Source organism: Scleropages formosus, chromosome 25 (assembly GCF_900964775.1).
Source record: "Scleropages formosus chromosome 25, fSclFor1.1, whole genome shotgun sequence".
Lineage (NCBI taxonomy): Eukaryota > Metazoa > Chordata > Actinopteri > Osteoglossiformes > Osteoglossidae > Scleropages > Scleropages formosus.
Genome location: NC_041830.1, coordinates 13,473,164 through 13,494,307, shown reverse-complemented (window position 1 = coordinate 13,494,307; position 21,144 = coordinate 13,473,164). Strand labels below are relative to the sequence as shown.

Sequence of the window (21,144 nt, the reverse complement as noted above, 5' to 3'; positions counted from 1 at the left end):
CATCTGCTCTCCTGCTCAACTGTTCTGTCCAGTAAGATTGCCTCAGGTTCCCTCACCCTAACTGATTCTTTGTGTGGCTGCTAATCGGTCACCTCTCTGTGTGCCATGACCCGGATCAAGCCGCACTGTGTGTTCTTAGTTAGCCCCTCCACCATACAACCACTAATATTGGTCATGGCTTGATGTTGTAGTTCTTTGATATGGTTCTGAACAGGGTTTTGATATCTGGCTTAGCCTGCTCTGTGTGTGTGTGTGTGTGTGTGTGTGTGTGTGTGTGTGTGTGTGTGTGTGTGTGTGAGAGAGAGAGAGAGAATGAGAGAGTGCGCTATCGTCGAGTCAAGTTCGTGCTTCTTTCATCCCCACGTGTCGTACCTCCCAGCCTATCTGCCTGCCAGCCTCCAAGCCAATCCGAGTATTTTAAAGTACACATATTTGAGCGGTGAATCAGTGTTTAGATGGGGGAGGGGGGTCCTCCTGTGCTGTGGTGCTCTGCGGAGTCTTCCCCCCCCCCATAAGAAAAGATCCTTGTTGCACTATTCACTATGTGTTTCCCTCACCAGTGGGTCAGAGTCATTCTAAAGGTGCTGATTTGTGGATATCCCAAAAAAAACTGTTGTTTGTCATCCAATTTGTACTTTGCTGTATTACTGCCAAAACTTAAGTTATTGGGACAAGTTTGAAAGGCGGACACCGGTTAACAGTTAATCAGCCCAGAATGCAGACTTGCAGCCAGAATTTTGCTTGAAGAACATCAACGAAGGTTGTGAGGTGTGCTGTGGAGTCTGAAATGAGAGCCCACTGTCTGCTGCACCATAAACACATCCTTTCTAATATTAAACAAGCGTATTGATCCTGTAATGTTTTTTGTGACAGCTTCAGAGGTACCCCACCGACAAGGCCTATTTCATCGCCAAAGAGATACTGACCACTGAGAGAACCTACCTGAAGGACCTGGAGGTTATCACGGTGGTGAGCGGTTTGATTCTCTACCCATAATGCATTACTTTGGTCTAAGCCTTTGTGTCCTGGGTTGACGCCTGCTATCGGCGTCCCGCTACAGTGGTTCCGCAGCGCCGTCATCAAAGAGAATGCCATGCCTGAAGGCCTGATGACCCTTCTCTTCTCCAACATCGACCCCATCTACGAGTTCCACCGAGGATTCCTCAAGGAGATCGACCAAAGGCTGGCTCTCTGGTCCGTTCCCACGTCTGCAGGAGCTATGAAAAACATTTCTGGGGAGATTTGATTTGTCGATTTGTTGTTGGGTTTTTTTTTTTTTTTTTGTTTGTTTGGGTCAGCGACAGAACAATGTGGAGTCACAGACAGAAAGAGTACATAGAGGAATTCCAGATGCACCCTAATGAATAAAGCTGGGGTAAATGGTTATAGTATTTCATGGGTATGATTACAGGTAATCCTCAATCTCATCACATTTTTACTACTGACATTTGATTGTAAAGTCTGACGACTGTGCAATCTGCTGTACAATAACATGGCTTGACCACACTGCCAAAGACACTATTTCCTACTGACTGTCAGCAGCTGTGTTTTACTTACAGAACATTTCTTTTGTAATTCATTCATGATATTTTTTGTACAGTGGGTTCCAACTGAAAGTGTTCTAGTGGTGCAGAAAGGAAAACATGAAAGACAATTTAAACGTGAATGATGTGTGACATTTGTGGAGAAGTATAAAAGCTTTATTGTATACTGCAGCATTTATGCGTGTCAGTTATTTCCTTATGGCTCAAATAATACATTATAAGGGTGTTTCTCTTACGATAATGTCATAATAGAACCCTGTATACCGCACTGTTAAAAGGGATCCAGAAACATTTCAGATCCAGAGACATTCCAGTATTTAAATCATGCAGATAAAATGTAAATTTTTCCTGTGGGAGAAAGTTAAACATTTTGGTCATCCACATATTTCTAGAGAAAACTTCGAGTGTAGATTATAGTAATGTAAATCTTCTTGCCAAGATTGCAAGAATAATGTAATAGTAATTCATATTATAGTAATATGATCAGACTAATCAGCCTGTGTTTGATATCACAGAGTGAATTTGTATGGTGGTTTAACAAGAAAAGAGGGACTGCCGTTTTTGTTGGTTTCTAACACTTCTGTTGTCACTAGGGAGGGACGCTCTAATGGCCACGTGAAGGGTGACTGCCAGCGGATCGGAGACGTGATGCTGAAGAACATGTGTGCTCTGAAGGTGACAGCGACACTTCTGGCTAAGTGTGGGCAGGTGCTCTCTTTCGCTCGGTTTCCAAACGCGGCCGGCCCTTCAGACCTGTCAATCTCCGTTAGGCCTGTACTGTGCAGTTTGGCTGCAGAGCCGGAAGCAACGCCTGCTCCTCTTCAATAAGGACGCCTCGCCATCCGAGTCGTCAGTCGTCTTCAGCTCTGCTTTGTGGAAATGCAGCTGCATTTTATTATTGAGGTTTTCCATTCTAAGCCAGCATATGCTGTGTTGCATTTTCTCTCATGAGAAGGATATTGTTGGGATTGCAATATGTGAAGGTCCTATGGTTTGAAGGTCACCATGTTTAGCTTGTGGGGATCTGAAACTCTTAGGTGTTTTGCCTTAATGTAATGGCCTCATATGCGTCTCCCGCCCAGGAGTTCACCAGCTACTTGCAGAAGCACGACGAGGTGCTGACGGAGCTAGAGAAGGCCACGAAGCGGCTGAAGAAGCTAGAGACGGTCTACAAAGAGTTTGAGCTGCAGAAGGTGTGCTACTTGCCCCTCAACACGTTCCTGCTGAAGCCCATCCAGCGGCTCGTGCACTACAAGCTCATCCTGGAGCGACTGTGCAGACACTACATACCCCAGCACCCGGACCGCAATGACTGCCTGGGTGGGTGAGACCTCCTGAGGCCAAGAAAGCACCGAGAAGCCCTCATCCTTCCATATATGAGATGCGGGCTGCGCTTAAACACAGGAAGTGTCTGTGTCTTGCTCTAGATATCAGATCCCCAACTCATCAGTCTCCCTCTATGTTCCACTCCTCGTCTCCACGTCACTCTGTAGAGGCCTTGAAGGTGGTGGCGGAGATGGCCAGACAGCTCCAGAGCAGCCTCCTCCGGCTGGAAAACTTCCAAAAGCTCACGGAGCTCCAGAGGGACCTCATCGGTATCGAGAACCTCATTGCTTCTGGCAGGGTGGGTACAACCCTCAGCATTTCATTGTTTGTGTTGGGCTCTGCAACCTCAGTCTTTTTGCTTTTTTTATGTAAAACTTGGGCTCTTTCAGCCAAAAGTAAAAGGGCTAGAATTTCCTTTCGTACCAAACCCGCTACGAAACACTGGTACCTGCCGAAAGGTTGCAGATATAGGAGGATATTGATGAGATTACTTTAGTGGCCAAGTGTGTTTGCAAATATAAGGAAATGATGTAGTGGATGCTCCTTAAGAGACATTGGACATGCGGAATGTTAAGTGGTAGTATAACATACCTGTACACCACAAAGTGTGCGCGTGCGCGCGTCCCATTATTTATGTCTGTGCAACTGCACTTTCTTGTTTTGTCTGTGTTCTACTGGGAAGTATTCCATCTTAAATGCTGAAGAGTAAATAATATACACTCAGTGCAAACAGGACAGTACAATTACCTGCGTGAATATTTATGAGCATGTCTGCTTAACACGGATATACTGATAGAAATAGCAGCGGGATTAAAAATAACAGGTTGCATTAAATGAGTTTCTAGTTAAATTTCAGCAGTGGTATCTTAATGTCCATTCAAGTGCGGATATGGATTATTATATGTGATTCCCAGGTTGATGGGGGGAAGCATTCTGTTTTAGTCTTCACCTGGATTTTATTATTTGGCCACCGTTTATTGTCCTTCGTGTGGCATAATGTCCATTTCGCTCTCAGGAGTTCATTCGGGAGGGCTGCCTCTTCAAGCTCACCAAGAAAGGCCTGCAGCAGCGGATGTTCTTCTTGGTGAGTCATCTGCAGGCAGCCAGACCACGTCAGTCCACAGCAGGAGGCAGGAATCGGCACAGATGATGAAACGCTTCGTCTTGTGCTTTCGCAGTTTTCCGACATGCTCCTGTACACTAGCAAAGGGGTGACGGCCACAAACCAGTTCAAAGTACACGGGCAGCTGCCCCTACGCGGCATGATCGTGAGTACAGCTCCTTCAATCTGATATCTTTAGCTTGTCCTGCGTCCCGTAACGTTGCCAAACAGTTGACATGTGGTTGCGCCTGACATCTCCGCATCCTTCGTGCTAATCATTCAACAACCTCATAATTCGTGAGCTTTGCGAAGCGTGGAAGTGGACGGTTTCCTGGGCTTCTCGTTGGGCGGGATGAGCAAGAGTGTCGAATTCTGGTACGTCGAGGGCTCCAGCTTGTCGCAGTCCTTGCTCTCGACGTACCAGAATTCGACACTCTTGCTCATCCCGCCTCTCAGCTGTGCGACGGTTTGGACCGAGGCCAAGTTCACCAGTGTGTCCCGGTGCACGTTGACTCTTGGCTCAAAGATGAGTAAAAACCCTTTGAACCCAGTCTTCCTTACTCTTCCCTGTTGCTTGGCCAAGTGGTAGTGATGAGCTCCGTTGAGCTCTAAGGCCTTGCAGCTTCCCTTCAGTAACCTACCTGTCTCTGCTTCACTCCTGCCTGCAGCTCATACTGCTGGATGCACCGGTGAGTAACCGTGGCCTCCCCACATGGGGGTGGGGGGGATCTTCGTAGCAACACCGCCACAGGGTCACGCCCGGTTACAGGTTTCCCAGGAATCCTGTGCGCTATAGAGCCATGGTTCTCTTGCTGTGGTCCACAGATCACCCATGGTCTGCAAATGTGAGACAAGTTCTACTCGAGCAGTTAGTCATCATATTCATTTTCTGTAAGGTCGTCAATTCTTAGTGGAATTTATGCTATAAATTTGCTGTAGGCCATAGGTGGTGAGCCGTGTATCTTCTACTTTGCTAAAGTGGACCTCGGCCCCAAACTCTTTGAGAGCTGCTGATATAGAGGATCAGATGTGGAAGCTGTAGGACTCCTCCCTGACAGATGCTTCAGTTGCTGATCCCATGGGGGACTCATGACCTGCTGGAATGGATCTGGAGCTGTGTCTGTCTGTCTGTACACGTGGCACATGCCTGTTTTCCGTGCTATCTTGGTTACCTTTCAGCTTGACGCTCTCCGTCTTTGTGTGCGTAGGTCGAGGAGAGCGAGAACGAGTGGTCTGTGCCACACTGTTTCACAATATACTCTGCGCAGAGGACCATCGTGGTGGCCGCCAGGTGAGGAGCAGACCCGTTGCCATAGAAACACGCCAAGGCCGCAGACAAACGTTCCTTTTTTTTCTTTTTTTTTTTTTCTTCTTTTTCTCGAGTGGTCTTGTCTACGGATTAGCACAATACATTTAGATTTATCCTATGGTTTCTCAGCTCCAAGGTAGAGATGGGGAAGTGGATCGAAGATCTGAACGCTGCAATCGACATGGCTAAGAAGTCGCAGGAGAAGAGTGGCGTTCTCTTGGACTCTGGGCAGTGCGATCGCTCCGACAGTAAGAGGTCCCTCACTACCTGCTGGTGTACCCACACTTTCTCTGCAGCTGCCAGCAGTGTGCCCAACATGGAGGCAGTAAAGATTTAACCTGAGGCCCAAAGGGCATTTCTGTCGCAGGTGAAAAACACGGGCGCTTCTTGGTTACATCTGTTGCCTTCCAGTCAAAGGTTTGAATCCTGCTCCCGCTGTAGTACCCTCGACCGAGGGACTTGCCCTGAACTGTGATGGTAAACGCTACCCAGCTGTATGAAGGGGTAAATCATTGTAAGGAGCTTAGTGAACAAACCTAACAGTGTAAGTCTCTTGAGAGAAAAGTGTCAGCTGATGAATGAATGGATGATAAAATGTCTAAAGTACAGTTCGTAATCCTAACCCTATTACTGATCCACAGCTCTGTCTCTGTCTGTAATTTGAATTGATTTTTCCTGTGTTGGTGACTCAGCCAAACTGCTCTGAGCTCCAGTGTGAGTACTTTGTGTGTGTGTCTCTACACCACCGTGTTAACCACATGGTGAATGAAGAGAATGACCCCATCCACTGTGACTCTCACACTCACTAATAATTGGTTGTTCGCGCGTCAGTGTCGGGTTTGCCGCACGTCCGCGTGGTGTGAAAACGTAACTTTGGGCGTTTAGTTTCATCCTCGGTGCAACACAGCTTTAATACGATACACACCATCCGCTCCCCCGCTGCACCTTCGGCAGGGTCCTCCGACGAAGTGTCACTGGAGCAGGAGTCGGAGGATGAGACCCATTCGTCACACACCTCCCTGGAGAAGCAGACGCACCATCGCGCCAACACCACCATGCACGTGTGCTGGCACCGCAACACCAGTGTCTCCATGTCTGACCACAGCCTTGCCGTGGAGGTACCCCTCCCTGCTCCCGCCCCCTCAGTGCAGAGACCCCTCTCTGCCCACACAGCATCTCCACACCCCCCCCCCCCCTTTTATTGTTGGTGAGCTCAGGTGTAACTCTCCAGCAAGGAGGAGGAATCGTTTACCGAAGGGGGTCTGCTAGCTGTAAACAAAAATGTTCCTCTAGGATTTTTTCTTTTATTTTTTACTGCAATTGGCGCTTCTCTGCAGCGCCACCTTCTGGGTCATTCTTTCTTTCCACTAACAGCTCACAGCAATCACGCCTGCCTGCTTGCTGCATTGCTGTCGGACAGCGTGCTGTGTGTTGGGGGGACGCAGCAAGGACACACCCCCTTCCGCTGCTCACCCTCCGGTTTCACCTCATCGCTCATCACTCTTTCTGAATGCGATCTGTCGTCCTTAACGATGAAAGAATCCAGTTTTCTGCATGTAATTGGTTTCCATGGTTATGTGGCATGATCATCCGATAGTGACGGTTTGGCCCTGTCGAGTGTGATGCGTGTGGAAACGGAGGACGCACACGCACGCACCCACACCGGAAAGTTTCCTCTGACGTCACGTCGAGACAAACCTCCCCCCCACCATCTTTTTTGAGAAGCTGGAGAACATTAACCACTTTCCTTTCTGACTAACAGTGTGGCACTGGAGCTCAAGCTGGGATGCCTGGTCTCTCTAAGCAGCGCTGCTCCCACAACTGTGTGCTAACACCACTGTCCTCTCTCTCTCTCCCTCTCTCCATTGCACGCTCCCTTTCCACCCCTCTCGCTCTGCCTGCCTCTCCTCCTGTCCGTCAGTCTTCAGCTCACCAGCCGCCTCTCCAGAGCTGCCCCCTAGGTACCTCCTGGGTCAGGGCCAGAGACCCAACACCATCACGCATGTGTGCTGGTACCGCAACCAGAACCTCTCTTTGTCCGATTACCTGCGCATGAACCAGGTACCGCTGGACCCTGTCGCTCTAACCTCATACCTCTGACCTCACAGTGTGGCTGCTCCTCCTCAGTTATTCGGGCATTTAAATGCCCTGCAGTAATGTGCCCAAGTGGAGCCCTGCAAGATATCAACATCAAGTTGAACTTAGTGTTGCACAATCGCACTGTGGTTATCCATCGAACGGAAGTTTCTGCTGCTTAGAAACCGTAGTTCTAGAATAATCATCATGACGCTTAATTGTTTGCCACTGTAAATAACTCTGGTTCACATCCCTAAGTGGAAAAAATTGACATTACTCTGCTTTCTGCACCCTCCTGCTGTGCAAATATTTACCTGTACTGTGATGCTGGATTTCAGTTTTTTTTTTTTTTTTAAAGATTTTCCATCCATTTTACAGCTCTTCACTAATCTCATTTCATGGGCGGTCACTTGCAACATGTAACTTAACACACGCTGCAGGCCTAATCACCCCAGCGTTCATGGTCCTTCATAATACATTAGCATTGAACGGAAAAACCCCACTGGGGGTCCCGAATGGGCGGAGCTGCCCCCGGCTGTCCATTGCAGCGCTGGGGGTCACAACCTAGAAGCAGCGCCGCTGCTGCAAACCAACCGAAGGACACATTTGCAAGCTTGATCGGGCTCGACCTTTTAAATTGCAGCTCCTAAATCCGTTGACCTTCTTAGCTCCCGTCTTAGCAAGGCCTCTTATCCAGGACTTGGCAGCAAGCCCGCTTTGTAAGAGGCCGTGTTCTATTTGCAGCAGTAGAGGTACCACAGGAAGTGATGTTGGAGGACGGTGCTGAGCTTTTGATCAAGTCACCGCTTCCCCTCATCACGTCTAACTGGAGTGGACAGGGAGGAGTAAGAATGTTTGGGCTGGAGGACACCGTGACTGATCACTTTCTTCCACTGGTCTTTGTCCCAGAACCAGCTCTCTGGATACCTCCTGAGGAAGTTCAAGAACAGCAATGGGTGGCAGAAGCTGTGGGTGGTCTTCACCAACTTCTGCTTGTTTTTCTACAAGACTCATCAGGTAGAGAAGCTCCTGGGGAGATCAGTCTCTTCGCTGCTCTCATCGCCCATGTAAAACCTTGATTGGGTTGTTCCCGTGGGCCCTCGATGTGCTGCTGGGTTTGCCTCTGCAGCTGCCTGATTTATGTTGGGCACGAAACCACTTCCTGTGATCCCGGAGCAGCCTAATTACTTAATGCTCACTTACCTCTGAGACCGATGAGACATCGGCAGTGCTAAACTCTGAGCGTATCATTTCAGCTCGGGTTTAATCTGCTCTTCTGAAAAGCAGCCAGATCCACAGATAAAAGCACCAGCTGTGTGTGTCCGTGTGTGTGTGTCCGTGTGTCCATTCACTGCACAGGATGACTACCCCTTGGCCAGTCTCCCGCTTCTGGGCTACACGGTCAGCACCCCAGGCGAGACGGACAGCATCCACAAGGAGTTTGTCTTCAAGCTGCAGTTCAAGTCCCACGTGTACTATTTCCGGGCGGAGAGCGAATACACATTCTCAAGGTGCTGGTCTACACACACACACACACACACACACACACAAAATTGGGAGCCCATGTTATGTATCTTAGTGTGTCTGAGATGAATCCATTGTCTGCTCTTGCGCCCCCTGCAGGTGGATGGAGGTGATAAAGAGCGCAGCCAACGCTCCGGGCAGGATGAGTCTTCTCGTCCCCAAGGATACCCTGGAGATCAGTGGCAACTGATTACCTGACTGGGTGGTGCTCCAGGAGCTGGGGAGGGTGGGGTATTGCTGAGGCCCGCCACAGCTATTTTTAACCGCTTTTTAGAGAAACTCCTGTCCTGTTGGCAGCAGAATTCTTTGAGAAACAGGACAAGGCCAGCAGGGCTCTGAAAGACAATGTTCTGTTTTCGCGCTCTTTGAGCCCCTCCGTGCGTCTTGGGCAATGGCTCCGTGTCGGGCGCGTCGCAGCCGAGTGTCGGCCTTCTCTGTGCCGGTGAATCATATCGACGTCGCAGGGAAGAGCAGGACCCCGAGGCACCTTTCAGGTGTAAGAACAGGAAAATACGCAAAATTGTACGTGTAGATGTATTTGGGAGGGTGAACGCATGGTATGCGTGTGGGTACGAAAATAGAGGTCCCCTTAGCGTCTATAGTGCCAAATGGTCTTACTTCAGTAGGCAAAGGCTACTCATAAATGAGCTTTACGTTGAATATCGTTTTTATTAATGCGTGCGATGTCCTATGCGCCCTGGGGGGGGGTGAGATGTCTGTGCCACTTGGGCTGAAAGGAAGGAAGAATAGTTGATTTCATTGCCACCAAAGTAATACGCCGTGGTCTAGGCATGTTTGACAACCCACTGCACTGGAAGTATATGGATGGGAACTGGACTGGGGAAGAGAGAGCCAAGTGCAGCGTGTTCTTGTGGAAGAAGGGGTTTATGCGGAGACAAAGGATGAGTGCGCATCGAGAGGGGGGAGTAGGTCTGGGCACCTGAAGGGGCAGCCAGGAAGTTTGACTGACACACACACACACACACACACAGAGTTGAGAGAAGGCTGACTGAGGCTAGCGGCAGGGTGGTCTGCCGAAGCCCTGAGGGTGGTGCCATTGCGTTCCTGCCCTCTGAGCACTGCTGTGTCTGAGTGTCTGGCTGGAGCAGCATGAGTGCGGAGTGAAGCATATCTGAGTGAGGTACCGAAAAGTAGAGAGGTAGTGGGGAGGTGACGGAGAGCTGCGCAGCAGTCGCATCTCAGCTGACACATTGACGCCTTTGAAAGAGATATGTTGAAATGTTCGTTGCTGATTTTAAACTGTTTAGGGATTTATAGAATGTTTATATGTGTGCTAATGTAAAGGTTTTTTTACAGGGGTTGAGGGGGTTGTTACTGTTTTAAAATGACTGTTGCTCAGAATATCAGTAAGATGTAAAAAGTTGCTCAGATGTTGGGTTTTTTTTTATATTCTTTGATTAAAAACCAGAATACTGCAGTATTTTCAGGAATTTACAAAGGTCAGTTTGAAAAGGAAATTTTTCCTTAAGTTCCACTTGCTGTAAACCTGCCAGGTTCACAACTCTCAAACACCCCAGGGCATTGTGGAACTTTATTGATAATGGCTGTTTTCACAGCTGTAACTTGTGGCAGGACACACCTGAAATTGATTGCCATTATGAGGTTAAAGAGCGGTTGGGTTGTACACAATGAAGAGGCTTTGACTTGAGCCTTGGCCGGTAATGGTACACACCTTAACTCTGGCCTTTGTGGTTCTAGTGATTTTTTTTTTTTTCCTCTCCCCTCCTTCTCCCTCCCCCAGCTGAGGAACATGGGCTACTGCCTAGTTCCTGTTTGAACGAACCTAAGATCTTTGTCTCTACCAGCTTATCCTCTTCTGCCATAGGCCACCATTTTTTTTTATTTGTCCGTTTCATGTGCAAAATGTTATGGTGAATGGAAAGAGATGGTGGTCAACAGTCCTGATGTCACAGCTAGTCACAAGAAGTGCTTAGATGTGCTTTAACTGGGTGTTTCGTGTTACTTTTTCCCAAGACACATTTGGTAATTTCTTTTGTCTCTTGGTGTTGAATATTCATGAACTCTCAAACAAGTATAGTACAAAGTGCTCCCCAGTTCTTGTCTTCATGAGGCTGGGTGTAAGATCAGTCACCCCTCAGATGCTGACTACTAGTCAACTGAGTGGTGGCGGTCAGTGAGTTATCTCCCCTTTGTGTTTATTTATTGTGTTGAGGGATCTGTACTCCTTTTAATTCTGCATGTAACTTCCCCCATGTTATTTACAACAAAAAATAAAATCACATTGGCTTGAACTGTGCGTTTAGTCACTAATTTTTCTCCGCATTGTCATGTCTTTGCATCATCTGAATCCAAAACCACCAGCAGATCCACCTCAGACGTTTCATAAACTTTATTTATATACGACCACCTAATACAGTTGAGTTATACACAGCTCTCCTCAATCTGTTTTCCTTTTTTTTCTTTTTTTCTAAACTTTCTATAAAGAAAATGTAAAAATATTGACGATCTCTGGGGTGGGAGCAGTAGCAGAGTGGGCTGAGGTGGGCCAGCTTGGGGGGGGGGGGATGGACATTAGACAAGAGCAGCAGCTGCAGAGTTTTACCGTGAGGAAGGGGTGGTGTTCCCATTGAGAGAGAACCTGTTGGAGGAAACCTGGGTTAGAGCGCTTTCTCCACAGCAAAGTGAGTTCAGCATTTATGGAGTTAAATCATCCTCTATAAAGACAAATACATTTCAGACATCACATTGAGTGTCCTGGAAGCAGATCTCAGCATGGTTGTGTGTTGACAGGCCATATTGAGGTCATCCCATATTGATTGGATTCTTAAGCTGCGACCATATGGTCTTAATTCATAATGCTGTGAGAAGTAAATTGAAGCTGTGGCCGACCGATCGTTGCGGTTTCTCTGCCGAAAGTGGAATCCTGTGGCTGAGCACTCGCCTGCGCAGTCTTTCCATCATGTTCGTGACCAGGCGGTCCGAGATCCCTGGACAGGACTCCTCGGCCAGGCTGAAAGCATTCTCCAGCTCCTCGATAGTGCCCACCCCTCCTCCTGTTGCTCGCTTCTTCTCCTTCAGCTGGAGAACAGAAGATGGCACCAAGAAGTTGCTTCATCACTGGTTCACCTCAACAGGAGAGTAATGCACTAGACCATTAATTGATCTTAGCAGGAAGAGCACCTGGGCACCAGCACTGGAGATCAAAAGGTCACAAAGTCTAAGACCTGAGATGGATTAGGTCCTTCTGAGTCCAGAACCCAACTGTACCTCTCTGAAGATGGGCGTAACCAATGCTGAAAGACACTGGGACTTCGGCTGCCTCTTCACCGCCTCTGTGGCCTGCATGGAAAAAGGACCCCATGATTAATGCCTAACCCCCTGGCTTCGTGAAAGTCATTCCTCTGTAGAGTCCTTCATGGGTAAGTTACCAAGAACTTTTAACAGCTGAACAGCTGGTCATTTAGACAAATCAGTTCTGAACTTCCCCTTGTAACTTGGATGTCAGATAAGATTTGCACTGCTGAATGACCAGCCAAACAAACCACCACATGGAAATGTTTGAACGGGAAAAAGTCTCAGCAGGCCACTCACCTCTGTGTCTCCACCAGTAAAATTCTTTTGGAGCTTGGTGAGGGAGCTGGGCCGCACCGTTGGGAAAGTCCACATGGGACACTGGTCTCTGTCGTCACCATCGCCATCCCTGAGGGAACCAAAAAAGGGGAGGCGTCAACAAGCACAATTACCCAGATGGGATGTCCATTAACTACATGAGTGGGGTAGGCAATGGCACCTACATGTCTGAATCGTCGGAACTCGACTCCTCCCCATGGCCTTCAGACTTCCACCGGCGGTATCGGTCAATGAGCTCTGTCAGGTAGGGCGTTTTCTTGGTGTAGCGTGTGATGAACTTGTGCTTCAGCAGCTCCTTGGCAGTGGGCCGCTGCAAGGCAGAAGTTATATGCACACTTACTGGCTGGAGGGGACAACTATGAACTCATAAGTGAATATTACTGTACTTTTCAATTCATCCTTTGCAGAAAAGTGGCAATTAAAACCCAAATCTTGCTGGATGTGAAACCAAAGTTTGAGGGGTATGTGTGTATCTTATTGATCCATGGGGGAAAAAAAAAACTAAAGTGTACTCACAAAGCGGGGGTCTTTATTGAGGCATGCCTCCACAAACTCTTTAAAGGGCTTGCTGTAGGCACCTTCCAGGGTTGGGGGGTTGTTCTTAGGGATAAGAAACAGTACCCTCATGGGATGAAGGTCAGAGTTTGGGGGTTCCCCCTTGGCCAGCTCAATGGCTGTGATTCCCAGGGACCAGATGTCCGCCTGCCATGAGCATACACACAAATACACATTGGTTCTGAAATCTGGACAGATCCCACATTGCCTGCTTATCAAATGTTTGCAATGCCTTCTGGAAAGAACAAACAAGTCTGTTGCCACCACTGGCTGAGCATCAAGTTCAAAAGCTTCTTGCTTTGACCTTGCTATGTCTCACCTTGAAATCGTATGCTGACTGCTTGATGACCTCCGGTGCCATCCAGAAGGGCGTGCCCACGAACGTGTTCCTCTTGATCTGGGTGTCCGTCAACTGCCCCGCCACTCCGAAGTCGGCCAGTTTTACGTCTCCGTGCTCCGACAGCAGCACGTTGGCAGCTGGGGGTCAGAGGTGCAGACACACAAACGTTCATGCAATTGACAGACAGAGCTCACAGGAAGTTCAGGGGAAGGATCATCCTCCTCACCTTTGATGTCCCGGTGAATCTTCCTCTCTGAGTGCAGGTAGTCAAGACCTTTCAGGATCTCCCTCAGTATTGTAGCAATGTAGGTCTCTTCCAGGGGGCCTGGCTTTAACTGTATGAAGAAAGACGGGTAGGGGGGGATTCTTATTCCCACAAATGAGATAAGAGGAAACAAATGTCCCTCAACAACACACACCGCCTTTCAGGCAGAATGCACAAGGCGATCGACAAAGAGAATGGAACAAAGCAACTTCTCTCAGGCGCAATCTGTTTGTATTTAGCCACGAGAGAATCGGCCCAGGAGAATCAGCCAAATGAATAAACAGCAAACTGTTACCAGATCCAGAGCAGAACCCCCTCCTAGATACTCCATGATGATCCAAAGCTTGGTCCCCTGGAGAAAGACAAGGCCTCCTTAGAGCTCAGCTGTTCACACTCAGAGATGAAGGACGCATGCAGAGTTGTCTGCTATATTCTGTCCTGTCGAGTCATTGACTAGATGGAGTGCCAGCTGGCTGTGCATTGGCTACCTTTTAGTTCATTCATAATTTATTACCCAAGCTATAATACAGTGGTGCATTAATTGCAATGAAAGATATTCTCCATTGAGTGGAGCAGCAGTACCTTGAGGTAGGAGCCAAAGTACTTGGTGACATAGGGGCTGTCACACTGACTGAGCACGGTAATCTCCTGCTGGATGTCCTCGATTTCATCCTCCGCCTCTTCTAGGTCGATGATCTTGATGGCCACCACCTCCTTGGTGCGGTTGTTGATACCTTTGTAGACCTCGCCGAAGGAGCCTTTCCCAATGCGGTCAAGCTTAGTGAAGTACTCCTCGGGATCCAAGCGTGTGTTCTGCGAACACAAGAACCCACTTGAACTTTCTTTTCAAAGCTTCACGGCTTACATTGGTATACCTGTAAATGTGTTGTGCAAGAGGTAGGAGTTCGAGCTACATCATCCTTGTAATACGTCAATAGACAGGTTTGTTTACAAATGTCAAGCCCCACTGGCAATTCCAGTAAAGGAAATAGCAAAAGTGCCAATCTGCATGAGTCATTTCAAAGGAGAACACATATAAAACTGACATGATTCCAAAGCAAAGGCTGTCTATATTGCAGAAAGATGCATCATGACAGGGGTCTGAAATCCTTTTGTTCCTGCTGAGTTCTTAATTATTCATCGCTGAATTGGGATGTCGACTAAGCGCACTTCACAGGTCAAATGTTTCAACCAATTCTCATTTCAGAGGAAACACTAAGTTCATTCAAAGAGACCAGTGTTTCCACTACAGGAACACAACCAACACGAGTACCGTTTGTCATTGTGCTCTGCTTGTACTTAATGTATATTCATCCATTTTCAGATTATTTTGAAATAATGAGGACGTGAGGCAGGATATACCCAGGATGGGACACCAGTGCATCAAACAACACTTGTTCACGCACACAACAGTCAATTTAGCACCACTTATTCACCAGTCTTTGGACTGTGTGAGGAAACCTGAGCACGTGCGAGAAACCCAAGCAAGCACAGAGAACATGGCGATCCACACGGACTGAGCCGGGTTCAAACCCGCAGCACAGATCCTGTGAGTCACCGGCGCTACCCGCTGTGCCACTATGCTCCCCATTTCTAAGAAACAGAATTACGTAAACAGCAGTAAGAGTAACTTCACGGTGCCAAGAAGATCCAGGATGAAAGAGGTGGCATTTGAGACCTTTATTGAAAATTGTCAGGAATTGTGCCCTCAGTTTCAGACTGGAATCTTTTTTTCCTTCGCCCTTTAGCACTTTGAGCTTTACAGTGAAACTCCCCCAGTCAATGAAAAGCCACACCTCCCACAGCGTGCCAGAAGCAGGGATCTCCAACACCGGATTATGAAAACCGAAACACACCGTGGTAAGTTTGCTAGCAGCCAGGTAAGATTTGTAACGGTAAGAGGTTACATGGGTAAGCGAACGTGAGCACCAGCTTCCGCAGTTCAATTCTACGCAACATGACGTCAGTGCCAAACAAAAGGAAGGGCTCGTATCTCCGTCATTTTAGCCGTGTGTTTAAAAAGGAAGGTTCAGGAACTCGGCGACTGCATGACGAAAGCACGGGCCCTCCCGGTCTTTCCTTTAACACGGGTTTTTCCCAGGGACAACCGCGATATCGCACTTCCTGCATGGCTGGGAAGGGATAACGCTAGTGACAGTACCAGGTATGACGCTGAATCGGCGGGACACGTGTTTCACCCTCCACACGGTGCACTTGCTGTTGCCAGGAGACAGGTACGTAAACAGCCCATACCACATTAGTGCCACTTAAGAACACGTTTCTTTTTTAAACAATTAAAGAACTGTTTCTTTTTTTATCCTTGCCATGTTTCCTTATGTCATCATGTTGCATAGGACTCTGACAATATGGCAGAATATGATAGAACATCAGCTTTGTTCTTCTGGCCTGTTGATGAGACGGAGAGAAGCCCTCGCCAGTTACGGTCTAAACTCCCGAGTTAGTGAGGTGTCCCCGCTATCATGTTGGCCTCCCATCACTCTGCTTGAGGGAAGGGGTCCAGGACACTGGTACCTGGCCTGCTTTTCCCTTCTCTCTCTGTGCTGAACAGAAGAGGCTACAACGATGTCCAGCAGGACTGTGGTCCCCAGCAGTCCCAGTCCCCCAGGCCGTTGCAACCTGGGGGAAACGATCCGCCTCCCACCTTACAGTTCAAGCTCAATCTTCCATACCAACACAGTACAGCCTTACCAAAAAAAAAAAAAGCAAAGGCTAAATATAGATTTGCGAGTGCTGACGAGATACTAATCTTCTACGCAAGAGCGCTGCTGACACATGCTGCCTGTCACGTTGGGTGACGTAAAAGGTGGCCTTCTGCCTGGGAACGTGTGTGGCCCCGGAGCGAGTGAATCACTGGACTTCGGTGGCGGTGGGATTGGTTGGGACGGTATGGGATGCAGCAGCACAGACCGGCATGAATGAACGGCAGCGATCTGGGGAGGGGGCTCTCTTCCTCTGGCAGGAGGAGGAGCATTGGGGCTCTACAGCGCCCCCGTTAACCCCAAGAGTGCTATTCCCCTGCGGGGACACGGACCTGCATCAGCGGTCTTGGCATGGCTACACTACGTGTCCTGAATGAGCACAATGGGCCATCAGGTGAAGGTCACGACCCCAGAGTGCGGCCAGGTAAACGTCTTTGAACGGGAGCCCTGAGGACCGTCTTGGACACGGACAGAATGTGTACCGAAAGGATCGTTCTGAAACAACAGAACACCGGCTGGCTCAGTGTGACGGACAAACGCGGAGCCTCCTGCCAATTACAGAAAAATGTACCGCAAGATACCCTCCTCCCCTCACTTGCATCAACTGCTTGCCCATCGCAGGGTCACAGTTGTCCAGAGCCTATCCTGGAAACATAGGGTGCAGGGCAAGCTCGCATAAAATCTGTGACGAAAACCTCAAATACTCTCCTTTCCTTGGCTTTTCGATGTCCGAGTAAGTGCGTCCGCTTCAGTGATTTATGTTTTATAGTTTTCTGATCTGATGTGATTTCAGATTTGCTGGTTTAAGACCCCGGAGGAGAAACCGGACACAAGCTGGCGGTGCGACTCTTCTCGCACAGGGTCATGACTCAGCGCACGTTCACTGCATCCTTGGGCGTCCAAGCACATCTCACACGTGTCAGAGGGACTTTTAGTGTCCGCAGACCCCTACCCTGGTCGCGCCCCCTTGCACACGTTTCCGCAAGCGCACGGAACCCCTACCGAGACTGCTCGGCCCCCTCTGCTGCAGCGACACTTTTTACACCCTTTTACTTTTCGCAGCAGTGCGGTGGGATGAATGGCAGGAAATCTGACAGCGCTTCCTTGCTCGTCCCGCTGCCAGCACCTCTGCGCATCTTTCGCCGCGCTTCACTGCCTCCTTCTCTGGCCTCACAATGACACTCACAGGCCCCACGATGGGAATTTCATAGAGGAATATACAAGGATCACGAGAAACTTGCTCTGCAGAACACACATTACAGAACAGCGTACAGTGAAATTATTCTGGTTCCTAAAACCATGTCACCCCTGCAATATACTTAATCTTGTTTACTTTCCTTTGAGCTCCATCATCAGAATCCGGGGATGCTTTCGGGAAACGGCCCCGTGAGAAAGCGCGGTAACTTCATTACTTTGCGAGCGATGTCCGCTGTGACGTTCGTGCCAGTGATCCCTGCGGTCGCTCAGTGATCTAATGCCAAGCAATTCGTTTGATCTGCAAAACGAACTTTCATTAGGCTTAAATTATTAGTATTTGGTACCTGGCGGTTTGCCAACTGTCCCAGGCAGAATGCTGAGCAGTTACCTCTTCAGGAGTGTACTCTCACTTTGATGTTGGTTCTCCAGTGTGGGTTTTACCATGTTCACGTACAGAAATTTCTTACAGGGGTGTAAATTCCCTCCTGTAGACTAAAGAAGCTGTAATAATCACACACTCGGTTACAGGTAAGCTCAGGTGTGTTTTAAATGCTTTTATTTCCGAGTGTAAGGAATTTCACTATTTAAAAGTACGCATTTTTTATCTGTTGTTAAACTTATTGCAGAATATGTGATCTGATGATTGAAAATAGCTGTTGTCCATTAAATTAACTCATATTCCTCACTCATTCATAAAAAGCAAATATGGCAAATGTGAGGAAAAAAACATAAATAACCAAATATCTCTAATTGTATGATATATATTTTTTTCATACCTAAAATATGTGGATATTCCAGAGGTTATTTTCGGTTCAGAGAAGCACATGTCACAGCGGTTAGCGCTGTCATCTCAGAGTTTGGAGGCTGCTGATCTGAATCCTACTCCTGCAATACCCTTGATCAGGGTACTCGCCCTGAATGAATGCTGTGAAAATCACCTCGCTGTATAAACCACTGTGAAGATGCTTATCTAACGGTGTAAACGGACTTAGTCAAAGGCGTAAGCTAATTAAAGGTTAACGATGCACAGGAGAAGTGGTCGATGAAAACTGAATAATAATCACAATAACAGTAATCAATAATAATAGAGGCAGCGGGTATCGCACGGGTTTGGGCTGTGGTTAACACCGTCGCCTTGTAATCTCGGGGTCCCAGGTTCGAATCCCAGCCCGTGCTGTAGGTACGTAACTTGATACAATGAAAAATGACCCAGCGACATAAAGGATTCAGTCACTGTGAGTAGCTCAGGGCACCGGGCTTATGCTGCAAGTCAGCTGAACAGATTAACATGAGTGACAGTTAGTGAAGTGATGCTCTGAAGACAATGTGACACCCAGGAGGCAGCGCAGTCTGGCAGATGACTTGAGGATTTTCTGACAACTGCTTAGATTCGCAAAAGCAGCAATTCCCCCCCACCACCTCACACACAGATCCCTACGTTTCCTCTGAATTAGCTCACACTCCAGTGAAGGGATGAGCAAAGCTGACCAGAGCAGAGGTCACCCGACAAACCAGGTAAATCCAGGTAACTAGATATAAGGCCCCTCAAGAACCCGATCCAGAGCGAGGATCTATCAGTAGTTACATTCATTGTATGTTATGTATGTCTTTATTTACAACGTGTGTGTGTGTGGTCTACGACGACCCCCCCCCCCCCCCCCCGCCGAGGAGGGACCCCACACCCCCCCTTCTTCCTCCTCCTCCTCCTCCTCCTCCCGCCACCGCCGCCGCCGCTGCTGCTGCTGCTCCTCACCTGGGCGCGCAGGTCCCGCAGGTGAGCCATGATCTCCTCGGCAGGTGGGTCGGGCTCCGGGCGGCCGCGACCCTTTCCTCCTGGAAAAGGGGCTGTTTTTCTCCTTTCCTCCCTCGTCCTCCCTCTTTTTTCTCCTCACTCTTCAGTCTTCTTTCTCTCTCTCTGTCTCTTTCTTCCTCCTCCTCCCACCAGCCAGCCAGAGCCGCTCCGGTCCGGATAACGCTCCGCTCCGCAGCCAGGCCACACTGTTATGTCTTGTACAACTCCATCTATCAGTGCCCGGAACGATTTCGACTTCCCCTATTTAATGTTTAATTTCTCTGTTATCAAAGGAAGAGAGTCTGCCTGCTCTTCATTTGCTGCTGGAGGGACAAAAATAATAATCGCGACGGGGCGCATGCGCGACTTCGCGACGTCGTGCGCGGGGCACTCTGGGAATCGTAGTCTCCGTCGTCGGCCGGAGCGAAAATCTGACGGTTTTTTTTTTTTCTCCATCTTACACGTAGTCGACTGTAGCCGTCCTTCACAAAACAGCCTCTTCTAAAGACTGCGGGTTAATTCATTAAAGAATCATAGGCCCCGAAAGGAAGAAAAAAAAAAAATGCTCTAGGCCTTCCTCGACCAAAAGTTCGCCAGTATCATCAGTACTACAGATTTACACACCCTCTGTAATAATAAATAACAGAATTATTCATAAACAAGCGAAACTTTGTACAGCCATTCATTCTTGTACAGTGGTTAATTATAGATGCCGATGTCAATAACATACTGCAAAAACAGGGGAAAAGGGACATATTCACCGGTGGCACTACACGCGCAAGGGGGCCTGCGACTTGTTACCTGTTACCTTTACATAACGTGGAGCGGCGCGTGCAGGGCGAGCGCGCGGGCCGAACACGGTGTTCTTTGTGCCGCGCTGTGTTCCCGGTGCGACCACTAGACGGCAGCAAAGATCAAAGCCTCGCTTTGCCAGAGGGAAACAATAGAAAGACACGTTGAACCGCATTAATGTGTCATTTAAAATAATGACCGGCACGCTGAAATATTTTCAGCAATCATTTATAAATATGTAACGGATTTCCCAGGCGCAGCAGGTCGATTCGTGCCAGTAGCGGTGCAGGAAAGAAAGATGCTTTTGTGGGAAGTAGCCGGACTGGACTGTAAGATGAAGTGCGTGAGACACGGGAGGGGCGCAGAAGAGAGACGGGGGGGGGGGGTGATGGAGCGCAGGGCAAAGAGAGACAGAACGGGGAGGGACGGGGGTAAGACAGGAGAGAGACGGAGAGGGGGGACAGGAGGGAGACGGGGGGAAAGAGACAGGGACAAAAGGGAGAAAAAGTGGGGGGACAGAAGGAAGACAGAAAGGGGAAGATAGGGACAGAAGAGAGACAGAGTAGGGGACAGGGACAGGAGGGAGACAGGACTGAGGCCTAAGACGCACAGGACAGATGTGGGAGAGAGAAGGACAGAAGACAAGGGTGCGAGAGGTACGAGAGGGAGCCCACGGCTGCCCCATTCCTCACACAAGCTCAGACAATTCCCTGAGTTCCAGAGAAGCCCAGAAGGGCGTGAACCACCCTGTGTGGGCGTGGGGTTTCTCCCCTTCGATAAGTGGAACACAACCTCAGGTGTTGGCTTCTAACGGCTATCAGTCTCACGGCACAGAATTTCCCTGGAAATATTCCTACTCGCTTGTTCATTCGCTTTCCATACTGCTTGTCCTGGTCAGGGTCGCGGGGTCCGGAGCCTATCCTGGAATCAATGGGGCTCAAGGCTGAGGAGGGTACACCCTGGTCAGGACACCAGTCCATTAAAGAGCAG

General features: G+C 48.7%; 2 protein-coding genes across 6 annotated transcripts in view; one reads left to right on the top strand and one right to left on the bottom strand.

The window, feature by feature from the left end:
- LOC108921650 (FERM, ARHGEF and pleckstrin domain-containing protein 2-like) overlaps positions 1–9,583 on the top strand; it is a 35,573-nt gene extending 25,990 nt beyond the window's left edge. The window contains exons 15-27 of one of the 5 annotated variants that reach the window (XM_018731228.1): positions 874–969; positions 1,061–1,194; positions 2,138–2,219; positions 2,627–2,864; positions 3,038–3,168; positions 3,886–3,954; positions 4,049–4,138; positions 5,181–5,263; positions 5,411–5,529; positions 6,236–6,399; positions 8,267–8,374; positions 8,717–8,868; positions 8,981–9,583. In XM_018731228.1, the coding sequence (XP_018586744.1) occupies positions 874–969; positions 1,061–1,194; positions 2,138–2,219; positions 2,627–2,864; positions 3,038–3,168; positions 3,886–3,954; positions 4,049–4,138; positions 5,181–5,263; positions 5,411–5,529; positions 6,236–6,399; positions 8,267–8,374; positions 8,717–8,868; positions 8,981–9,071 (1,557 nt within the window). In that variant the 3' untranslated portion in view covers positions 9,072–9,583. Of the gene's footprint in view, positions 1–873; positions 970–1,060; positions 1,195–2,137; positions 2,253–2,626; positions 2,865–3,037; positions 3,169–3,885; positions 3,955–4,048; positions 4,139–5,180; positions 5,264–5,410; positions 5,530–6,235; positions 6,400–7,202; positions 7,807–8,266; positions 8,375–8,716; positions 8,869–8,980 lie in introns of those variants that run through there. The other 4 variants (XM_018731227.1, XM_018731225.1, XM_018731230.1 and 1 more) reach the window with 4 other exon arrangements.
- Positions 9,584–11,237: 1,654 nt separating this feature from the next.
- stk25a (serine/threonine kinase 25a) lies at positions 11,238–20,509 on the bottom strand. Its single transcript, XM_029248964.1, has 11 exons — positions 19,324–20,509; positions 14,236–14,466; positions 13,949–14,005; positions 13,615–13,723; positions 13,368–13,525; positions 13,010–13,195; positions 12,658–12,803; positions 12,455–12,563; positions 12,131–12,202; positions 11,805–11,941; positions 11,238–11,501 (listed from the first exon to the last, which is right to left on the bottom strand). Exons 1-11 carry the CDS (start codon positions 19,351–19,353, stop codon positions 11,462–11,464), a joined length of 1,275 nt encoding a protein of 424 aa, XP_029104797.1. The 5' UTR covers positions 19,354–20,509; the 3' UTR covers positions 11,238–11,461.
- Between the last annotated feature and the right edge of the window lie 635 nt (positions 20,510–21,144).